We start from the raw sequence: 11,300 nt of genomic DNA on the forward strand, positions 1-11,300 counted from the left end.
AAAATATGTCTGGCCATGTGGGAAATATTACCCTGCTTGGAAACAGGTGAGGGTTGACAACAGAAGAGCATCTAGCCATAGAAAATCTGTCTCAGCAAATCTCATCTGTTCCATGTAGGCATGGAAAACGAACATTAAAGGATGATCTTATATATCATTATCATCGTTTAGCATCTGTTTTCCATGCTGGCATGGGTTTGACTGGAACTGGTAAGCTGGAGAGCTGCACCAGGTTCCAGTCATCCATTTGGCTTGGTTTCAATGGCTGGATACCTTTCCTAGCACCAACCACTTTACAGAATAAACTGAGTGTGTCTTACATGGCACTGGCAATGACCATCGTCCACTTAGCTTGACATGTCTTTTCAAGCACATCAAATCACCAGAAGTCCCTTTACACCATAGATATAGTCCTTCGTGGCTGATATATGGTTAGTATGTTTCACACCAGACGGTCAAGGCCTAACAACAGTACAGGCACAGATATTGGATTGCTGACATGTGATGTTTGATGGCAGAAAAAGTCCAAGTTGTCATCTGCAGTAAACCTTCCTCACCACTTTAATATTTTCTTGGGTGGCAAGCTGGCAGAACTGTTAGCATGCCAGGCGAAATACTTAGCGGTATTTCGTCTACCGTTATGTCCTGAGTTCAAATTCCGCCATAGTCGACTTTGCTTTTCATCCTTTTGGGGGTCAATTAAATAAATACCAATTACACACTGGAGTTGATGTAATTGACTTAATCTCTTTATCTGTCCTTGTTTGTCCCCTCTATGTTTAACCCCCTGTGGGCAATAAAAATATAAATATTTTCTTGTTTCCTTTCTCTATATGAATACTAAATTAAGCATTAGATAAGGCGACGTACCAATCTATATTATATACATTCATCAACATATCTTACATCTGATATAATAATTGCTAGTGTTAAATAATTTTGCATATCTATTTCGATTCATCACAGCTGATTGCATACACAAACAGCGCACACTGTTCCCCCTAAGGGGCCTGTGAGGTTTTCTTTTTTGCCATCTTTTATCATGTTCGATACAGAATTATCCATTCTGCTGTGTCCTTCACTCATTCTACTAACTATTTATATTTCTCTCTTTGTATCTCTTTCTCTCTGTTGTTCAATGTTGGGTTTATTGCAGGAACAGTACTTTGATTCTGCAGTGGAGCTGTCTATAAAATTTTGTTGGCTTTCTGCTTAAGCTGCATGCTATGCTTTTTGTTGGTGGGTTTTTTTTTTTTGGTTTATTTGTTTTGTTTTTTGATTCTAGCTTCATAGCAGCATAGGTGCACTTTGTTGCTTACAAAAATAACATGTATACATATTAGCCAGTCATTCTTTGTGATAAGCTGTCATTGTGGTGTCTACAATCAAGGCAGTTACCATTGGTATCAATAAAGCACCTGGTCAGCATTATGAAGGGCATCCAGCTGTAGAAACCATGTCAAAACTAGCAATAACCTTCAGTGCAGCCCTAGCAGCTTACCAGATCCTGGTAAATGATGATTACTTCATTAGGAAGCACCCCCATAGAAAGTGATTGCAATCTGGGCATCTTAACATTATCTCTGTGTATCTTGTTTATGAAGGGTTGTGTATGTGATATGCATAGCTGCTTTATATATATATATAATATAATAAAATATAACCCGTCTTGAATGGCTCAACAATGCAGAGTAGACTATAATAACTGTTGTACTTTAATTATCCATAGTCTGATGTAATATTTTGGAATACAAAAATTCCTTCTTCAGATATTGCTAGGAATTGATCGAGTCACTGCTATAATCAGTTTTCCAACGGTTACTGAAAACCAATTATAGCAGTGACTCAATCAATTCCTAGTGATATCTGAGGGAGGAATTTTTGTATTCCGAAATATTATATCAGACTATGGATAATTAAATTACAACAGTTATTATAGTCCACTCTGCATTGCTGAGCCATTCAAGACAGGTTATATTTTACAAACAATACACAATGCTTCAAGCAAACTACAATACTCTCCTATATGTGTCTGTTTGTGTGTGTGTGTGTGTGTGTGTGTGTGTGTGTGTGTGTGTGTGTGTGTGCACAAGCACATCCTTAGTCATGTGGTTAAGTTTTCACTTAACAATTACATGGCTTCAAAATCATTCCTATTGTATGATGCTGTGGGCAGATGTCTTCTATGGCTTAGTCTGACTTATGGCCCGTCAGTGGAATCAGCAAATGGAAACTGTAGGAAGCCTGTCATATATATATATATGTGTATCTGTGTGCTTGTCATTCTGTTGTCTTGATGCTTGCACATTTCACAAAAATCAGTGACCCTGTCTATACAGTGTTGTCTTTGTTTACATCTACTGAGGAAGTGTGGCCATTGAGTTGTTCATTGTTTGAAGGATTGGGAGAATCAATACTTTACTTGGCAACAAGTTATGGTTGAGAGCTAGGGTATCTGGCTGCAGAAAGACTGCCTCAAGAAGTTTCATTTGTTGGTTGTGTGGTAAGTAGCTTGCTTACGAACCACACGGTTCCAGGTTCAGTCCCACTGCATGGCACTTTGGGCAAGTGTGTTCTACTATAGCCTCAGGTTGACCAAAACCTTGTGAGTAAATTTTGTAGCCAGAAACTGAAAGAAGCCCATCGTATATATATATGTGTGTCTGTTTTTGTCCCCCACAACATCGCTTGACAACTGCCCCATAACTTAGCAGTTCGGCAAAAGAGACCAATAGAATAAGTACTAGGCTTACAAAGAATAAGAACTGGGGTCGATTTGCTCAACTAAAGGCAGTGCTCCAGCATGACTGAAACGAGTAAAAGAGTAAAGAGATTAAAACAATGGTGACGATTATTTGACACTGTATACACATGATGTGTGTACATTCAAAGTGTGTCCTGTACACACTACGTACACACCAAACACATACACATCTGTTACAGCTTCAATATTGGAATGTAAGACTTAACATCAAATATTTGAGTTACCTCCCATGCCCTTCATGCAAGATAGATGACTAATGGCAATGACCAAGATTATGGAATAGACCTACCTCAATCCAACTGGCTGTGAGGGGAAAATACAGACCAATGACCCAGTCCTTTTAGCTGTAAATAGATACTATGGAAAGATGCTGGATTGTGTAAATGTCCTGTGCTAGTTTGCAGCTCTAGGTTCTGGTTCAAATTCTGATATGGAGGTTGTTTGATGTTACACAAGAACTTCTCAGGCTTAGATTAATTTCAAATTTAACACAACCACTCCTGCCCTACTTCAAGTGATTAAATGCTATGAAATTTGTGTAGTTGATTCATATTCTGATTTCCCTCCCACTCTAAACACACATGCGCACACACACTGCAACAGGAAACAAATGTGGTTTGGCATGTTTTATTAGTCTGCCTGCGTTAATAATGGGTTGAATAGTTCTGCAATTTCAAATATTTACCTGGATTGTTGCAGTAAATGTCTTGTTTGATTTGTTAGATGTTTTTCTTTTTTTTAATTCTATTTTCTTTGCTTGTTACATTTTTGTTTTTCTGTTGTTTTTTTTTAATGGATTGTTGCATGACTTTCAATAAAACTTCTCCCCTCAAAAGTGAAATCTGGGGAGAAGGGTTGTCTGGTTGTTGATTTTCAGACAGGGCTCTAGCTTGGCCTTAGCCATGGTGGCTAAACCAAACTCTTCAATCTGTGCCATAATTGTTCTAAGCTTTACATCAGTAATATTATAACTTACATCAGACAATATTCTTAAATTGCAGTCAGGCTATTTTAAAATAACCAAACAAGAAAACATTTTCTTCTATCAAGAGTCAATAAATTCCAGATACTTATTGGTGATTGTTTCAATCAACCTTATGGCAGAACTGGTAGAGCACTGGTGAAAATACCTTGTGGTGTTTAGTCATACAGTCTGAGTTTAAAACCCAAGGTCAACTTTAATCAATTACAACCTGCTCTCAAAAATTGAGGTTTGTGTCTTAAATTAGTTGTTGATTTTCTTGTGATGTGGCAGGAACTGATCCATTACAAGCATTTTTTGCTGCAGGCTGCCTGCCATAACAGGAGATCTATTTACCCAGTCACCTCCAACTCAAGTAAACTGAGGTGGGGAGATCATTATTATAAATTTGTTTGTTGTTTTTATCTCTTCCTTAACTATTTTGATATTTGATTCTGCAATGAATGTTGAAATATTTAATATCTAATCTAATTATCACTTTCTCTCTCTCTCTTTGCAAACTCTAGTGCTTCCAAGGACTGCTGGTAGCGCCGACAGCCTTGGAGAGATGCTAAATGATGGACGAGATCAATCCTACCAAAGTTCGGACTCTGAGTTCTACTGACCAATCATTTCTTTTTTTTTTTTTTCTTCTAAATCTGCAATTTTTTCCTGGAGTGGGTGGGGTGGGGGTCTCATTTTTTTTCCTTTTTGGGGGGATTAAAAATCTACTCTTTGTGTTCATCTCAACACCAACAATAACAACAATATCCTTGCACTTCCTTGCCCCACATTTTGTTGTTATAATTTTTGCCTCAATTTTAAACAGATGGATACTAAAATGAAATAAAACTGCTGTTAGTGAATCCCTATTGTTAACAAGAACTACATTGTCAATAAGAAGTGGCAGCAGCAATAACAACAACAGTGCCCTTTACCAAATGGAAAATGAGAGAGAGGGAGAGTTCCAGTTGCACTGAACATAAGAGAAATCTTCCCTACCCACATCTTATTACTTCCTCTTCTAACATTTATGTTTCAGTGGTGATTAATAACTAAGGATGATACCATAGTGGGGTGTGTGTGTGTGTATGTACATGTGTATGCATACACATATATACATATACTTTATTTGTGGGTTAAGAAGACTAATAGTTATTAACCCACAAATAATGAATATTTGTCCACCAATGCAGTGTTGTGCACTCATTTTCATTGTTTGAAATTAGCATATATATAATAATAATAATAATATAGATCCATACTCACACAGACACTACCTCAATAACACTATGTAACTTATACTGCTTTCTGTCTTCAGGAACTCTTTTATAATAAAGCAGCCATGTCTGGTGCAGATATATACATGGTTCTCGCCCTAACTAACCTTTACATTCACACCAATCATGTGTTGTTCCTCTTTACTGCTAGAGCAGGAAATATGGGATAAGAGCCACAACACATGGGAGTTTTTGTTTTTTTTTCTCTCCCCAGATTAAAGCTAGTATAAGATGCAAGGTTGCAGCTTTGTGTGCACAAATATGCATAGCAATATATACAAGTTTATGCAATTGTATATATGTATACATAGGATACACATTAATGAATGTTTAAATATAAAGCAAGAGAAAGAGAGGTAGCCATAATTTTTGTGTATGTGTGTATGTAGGTTTTTATAAGTATGTAGATATATTTATGTGTGAGTTTGTTCATATGGGACCTCATTGAATCTACTGTTTAAGTGGATGTTGTGATGTGTATTATTGGTGGAAGGAAGTGGGTGTTCTTAGATAATTTAGCTGAAAATATGGTTTAATAAGTATTTATTTGAACAGCGGTATTTCCTCATTGAGAATACTGATGGCCCAAGTTGACAGTGGTACAGGGACAACCATCCAAAAAGAGCTAGCAGTTTATATCCTACCGTTTCTCTTGCATTGTGTCCATAGCCAACTCATGTAACTGTTAACAATGTGTATAGTCTATTGTGTCATGAGGCAGCTGGAACACAGTAATATTGGAGAATGTTTCAACTGCTTGCAGCACCCAATTCATCAAGAACACATCTAGGATCTAGAGAATGTAAGGTTGTCTCCCCTTGGTAAAGGCTGCAAGCTCCATTGTGATGACTTAGAGTACTGTGATACAAACTTGTGGCTCTTTGGTTCACGTCTGCTGCAGGGATTTTATTTTATTTTTTTCTTTCCATTGCTTCTTCACAAACTTCACAATATTCTACATAGTTCACTTAAGCTGTTGTCATTTGAATGTTACTTTCCAAACATTGGTGTCCTGACCAAGGGATATTTACTACATCTTACATAATACTTAAAAAACTTCAGCTGGCTGAATAGATAAGGTACAGAACTACCAGACCATAGTGAATTGAAATCCAATTGAAGTGTTTCAGTAGGTTTCTAAACACTTCTACATTACCACTCTTCACACCTACCTAAAGAAAGGAGCTTATACATGGAGATTAAACTTGCTATAAATACCAGCCACATTTTCCCACAAATCATTCTCTACACATCAAATTAGATGTCTATATAAGATAATGCAGTCCTTGGTATATTATGTTTTAAAAACAGACAGAATGCTACAGCTGGACTGTTTTTGAGAAGTCTACTCACTTAAAGATAACTGTGGCTGCTAAACCCCTACCATCAAACTGTCAATAGGAATAGGTATCTTGTCCAGGTTAAGATTTATCTCATTTGCTTCATGTTACAAATCTAGCACCACAGTTGGAGAAGAAGAAGACCTTTACCTTTGGTTTTTCACTTTATATTTAAGCTGTCAACAATTATTGAACCTTAGGTGAGACTCACAATGGAGTACTGCTATATCTGTGAGGATGTCATTGTTAGAGATGCAGATATCCTAGAGCATTTGACTGAATTATGAAGTCACTCACAGATATGCTCCAACCTCAAGCCCACAGACATGCCATCTGTGTGTGTGTCTCTCTTTCTCTCTCACTTTCTACCACTGCTTCTACAGTAATCTCTGCTCTTTGGATTTGGCTGGTCTCATGCTACCACCACTCTAACACTCTACTAACTCATCTCTCCTCTTATCACTCCCACACTTGACACTGTGTCCAGTCTTTCCTCCCCAGAACGCACATGTCTTTCCTGCAGTCTATGTGGAATGTTAACAGCATCAATCTCAAATGACTCAGAGTGCCTGTGGGGGCAGGCCATGAGTACTAACCCTTCATCCAGAGCTAGCAAAGAAGAAAAATACCTTTTATACTGTTTTTAGGTGTGCATAATTATGGGATGTGGAACTTCTGCAATTATTTATTGACCCAGTGAATAAGGATTTTAGCTCCAATATCTCCTTCACCTCCCATAAATTTGTATATGTATGTTGTATATATGTCATCCATATATAATAATTGAATAACTGCCGACAACTACATCAATAACAAAACTGAAAAACATGTCCCCTTTCCCTGCTTACTGAAGCTGGTGATTAAAAATACATATATATATATCTCAGTGGTAATACAAAATTTAATTAAAAGTATAAAATATAATTTTAAATGCCTTCCTCCCCAGATACCTGGAAAAATAAAACCTGTGATAGAGAATGCTTGATTTTATTGCTGGGGAGGTCTAGAGTCATTCCTTTCTCTCTCCTCCCACCATATCCACCACCTCAACTCTCGTTGCCCATTCCTTTGCTAAGTATCTGTTCCCTCTCATCCATTGTCATTGCTGTCTATTCAAAGAAACTAGCTTCCAGTTGGTATCACAGGGACATTTTTTGCTGTGTCAGCTGGGCTTTGTGTTGCTACATTTGTCACTGCTTTCTGCCTGTTCAACAGCTATTTATGTGATTGACTGTCAATTGTACCAGACACAAAGTTGTGGTACAACTAACAGTCTCATATGTTAACAACGGTGAAAACACTACTGAGTTTAAATGGCCTCCTGGAACAATGTTCAGTGGGTACACACATACACACTGTATTGAAGGTCTGTGCTAAGAGTTCAAAACCTCCTTGATATAGCTAGGACATTGTCCTATTGGTATATACAGAACAATGGTTCTTACTGTCATGTGCCATTACATCTATATTCTTCCTTCTCACCCCACTCGGCAAACATACACATACTACGTATGTAGAATACTTTTCAGGAGGCCATGTGTCATGTGATATAAAATTTTTAATTTTTTTGTTTCATTTTTTTTTTTTCGGGATACTTTTTTAAAAAACAAATTTGCAGATTTTGGGGAGGGTTATCTTAAAATATTGCTGTGAATCCCTCATATTAAAAGAAAACCAATTGACTGTCAATGACTGAAGATATTCAAATCTTTTTTTTTTAAAAAACCTGTTTGCCGAAAGGTTAAACTTAGGGATTTCATTGGTTTTTTTCTTTTTTTTTAAAAACTCTGATGGAACTTATCAAAAGTCTATTTAAAAACAAATCTAAGAAACAGAACAAAACTACTTTCCCAACTTTTGGATATCAAAAATTCTTTTTTTCTCTTTTTTTTTAAAGGAGGGGTGGGAATCGTGGACAGTCTGTCATCTGTTGTCAATCAATGGTCTTCTTCTCTCTTGGAGAGCCGTTCATTCCAGTTTGACATGTCCAGTCAATCACAGTTCTTCTATGATCTTGGCTGTCAAACATAAATACATTGTCGGAATTTTTCATCTACTCAAAAAAAAAAAAAAATATTCATAGTTTATTATTAATAGTAAAGCGGAGACTAAGGGGAACATTTCAAACAAACGTTACTTCACCCTTTTTTTTTTCCCCAAATAATAATTATTTTGTCCTTACTCCCACCCCATTCCCCATATAACTGCGATTTTCTTTGTTGAAAGAATAAAATGTGACATAAACAACACTACCAGTTCGCTTGGTTTTTCTTTATATATGCCTATTTTTGATCAGATGTCTGATTTTCTCTTTGAATATTTACAACTTTGACTTATTGTGTTTGTTGAAAGTGTAAAATATGGTTGTGATTAAGGTAGCCAACAACCGAAAGGTCAACACATTATATTATGTCACCAACATTGTATTCTTTTCACAGCCATGATAGCTACCTCTCAGATGACCCACCAGTCCACCTAGCTGTAAATGGGCACCATCACAGAAACAATTCCATTGCTGTAAACAGTGGAAGCATTGTTAAAAAAAGAAAAGAAAATTAACAAAATAATTTGGTAAGTTTCAGTACTGAGTTAACATCACTCCAATACTGAGCTTCAGATGAGTCTTAGTTCACCTTGCCTTTTTGTATCTAAACTGTAGTTAAATTCCTTACATATTCAAACCAAGTGGATATCTTTTTTGACTGTGTGTGTGAATTGATACACTTTTACATATGGCTTATTTGTAATGAACTATATAATGTAGATGGTGGGCTTAATTCATAATTTCATTTTCCATTCTCAGTTGAAGCTTTTCACATCACTGATTCATTTTCATCTCCCATCTTCTTTGACAAAATCTAGAGATTATGAGTGTATCTTGAACCATCAGCTCAAGAACTGTATCAAGAGTGTTTAGAGACAATACACTTTGTTCGGTCAGCTCTGAACTATTGCTACAGGTTTTAGTTTTTTGTCTCTCTGGCACATTTAAGACATTTCACTAAAACACTCATGTGTGTACTTGCACATTGTAGATTTAACACAGACTGACTGAAAATGAAGGAGATTATAACACTGATAAATGACATTATTGCTGTCTACTCTAGACATTATAGCATCTAATTTATGAAAATCGGAATGTCAAGTATTCTGAGTATAATTGGTAAGATAGTGGCTTGAGTTTTGTAACTGGATTTGTTGGTCTCAAAACTAGTGTCCAATATCATTTAGATTTGAATGTTAGCTGTTAACTCTGTCATTCTTTGTTCTTGCCATAGAATGACTGTTAAACACCATCTCTACTGAATTCCTGGTAATGCAGTAATGAACAACAGATGTAGGAAAAGTTGCATCTGATTCTGTCCATTAGTTTGCCTGCAATCATTGATGGCTGCCCCCTCGTTATCGAGTATGGCCATTGCATGAAGCTTAACTGTTATTGGTGCTGTGATCGAATGTGACTTTTATTTGCTTTTTAAGGCTACAGCCAGCTATTCAGGTGAGACTCACAGCACCATCAACAATCATGAACAATGTTGCTATCGTGCAATGCCTGTGCAAGAAGATTTTTTTTAAAGTGAGGAAAGGCTGTGCACTGAGTCAATCCCACTCACTAAGCAACAGCAGCCATAATCTGAAAAGAAGAACAAGTCAACATCATCGGTAACCACTGAGCCGCAGGTTTTATGTCTGAGTTATCCTAGTTACCTTCTCCTAGAAGGATGCCCTAACAAAGGCTAGGAGTCCTTCACTTCCAATGGTTTAATCGGGTATTCAGTCCGATTATTTTTATGTCCCCGCACATGATACGGCCTTAAGCCTTAAAAAGAAAATACACATTTATTGGATGGCCGTTGACTCTCGAGAGTTCCTCCGCCCTTTGACGGGTTTTGTTTTTCATCCCGCAGGGTGTCCAATAAACACCCTCCTCACCAAGCAAGCTTGGTGGGGTTGCCAGTTTAATCGCCGACGGTCCAACCATGCAACAGGTTGTACTGGGTTACATGTTACCAGTAGCAATCGAAAGTGACCTGACATATCTGCAATCATTACTCGAGTTTTATATGATGCAATTATATATTTTTTTTTGCTCAGGAGCCCAGATGGGGGGTAAAGTTAGACACAGGGGCCCCGAGTCTGAGAAATTTAATATATAACTGTAAATAATTATTGTAAGGCTATTTATATGATCAGACTTTGTAAAGTATTATAGAGAACATTAGAATGAATATATGTAAGTGTGTGTTTGAATATGCTGATGGTTAGAGTGTCTTAAGTAATGACTCAACATAAAAAGGGTTCTGCTGAGATAAGTGAAAGGAAGATTAATTGAACTTTCAACTACACTGCTGGCTATCTTTAAGGGTCCAAGAAGCAAAAATTGGTGTTAAACTGAGAATATAGTGCTGTCTTGATTATTGACAATGATTGAGTAAGCACAGCTGTCCAAAGACTGGGTACTTTATTTTCCATGTAAATAGCAACTATGTTCAAGGACAGAGGAACAGAAGCTGGATAGAATGATTTAAGTCTAAAGAAACTTGAGAAGGCAGATATTATCACATCAACATGTTCTTGAAGCCATCTACCAAGACATAACATCAAGAAGAACAATAAAAAAAACTGCTAGTAATATATATGCTAGTAGTAATAATCCTTTCTACTATAGGCACAAGGCCTGAACATCGACCCCAGTGTGTAACTAGTACTCAATTTATTGACCCTGAAAGGATGAAAAGTAAAGTCAACCTTGGCAAAATTTGAACTCGTAACGTAGTGGCAAACGAAATACCACTAAGCATTTCCCCTGGTATGCTCATGGTTCTGCCAGCTTGCCACCTAAATACTAGTAGTTATAATAGAGCAGAAAGTTGATGAATTTTATCAATCTTAGTGCTTGACTGGTATGTTATTTTATTGACCCCCAAAAGGACGAAAACAGCATTGAACTTGGA

At 36.9% G+C, this 11,300-nt stretch overlaps 1 protein-coding gene across 4 annotated transcripts in view; it reads left to right on the forward strand.

The window, feature by feature from the left end:
• LOC115216830 (serine/threonine-protein phosphatase 6 regulatory ankyrin repeat subunit A) overlaps positions 1-8,578 on the forward strand; it is a 174,016-nt gene extending 165,438 nt beyond the window's left edge. For 2 of the 4 annotated variants that reach the window (XM_036506750.1, XM_036506751.1), the window contains exon 30: positions 4,253-8,578. In XM_036506750.1, the coding sequence (XP_036362643.1) occupies positions 4,253-4,274 (22 nt within the window). In that variant the 3' untranslated portion in view covers positions 4,275-8,578. The remainder of the gene's footprint in view (positions 1-4,252) is intronic. The other 2 variants (XM_029786418.2, XM_029786419.2) reach the window with 1 other exon arrangement.
• The last annotated feature ends 2,722 nt before the right edge of the window (positions 8,579-11,300 follow it).

The sequence above is a fragment of the Octopus sinensis genome, linkage group LG10, assembly GCF_006345805.1.
Source record: "Octopus sinensis linkage group LG10, ASM634580v1, whole genome shotgun sequence".
In the NCBI taxonomy this organism is placed as follows: Eukaryota; Metazoa; Mollusca; class Cephalopoda; order Octopoda; family Octopodidae; genus Octopus; species Octopus sinensis.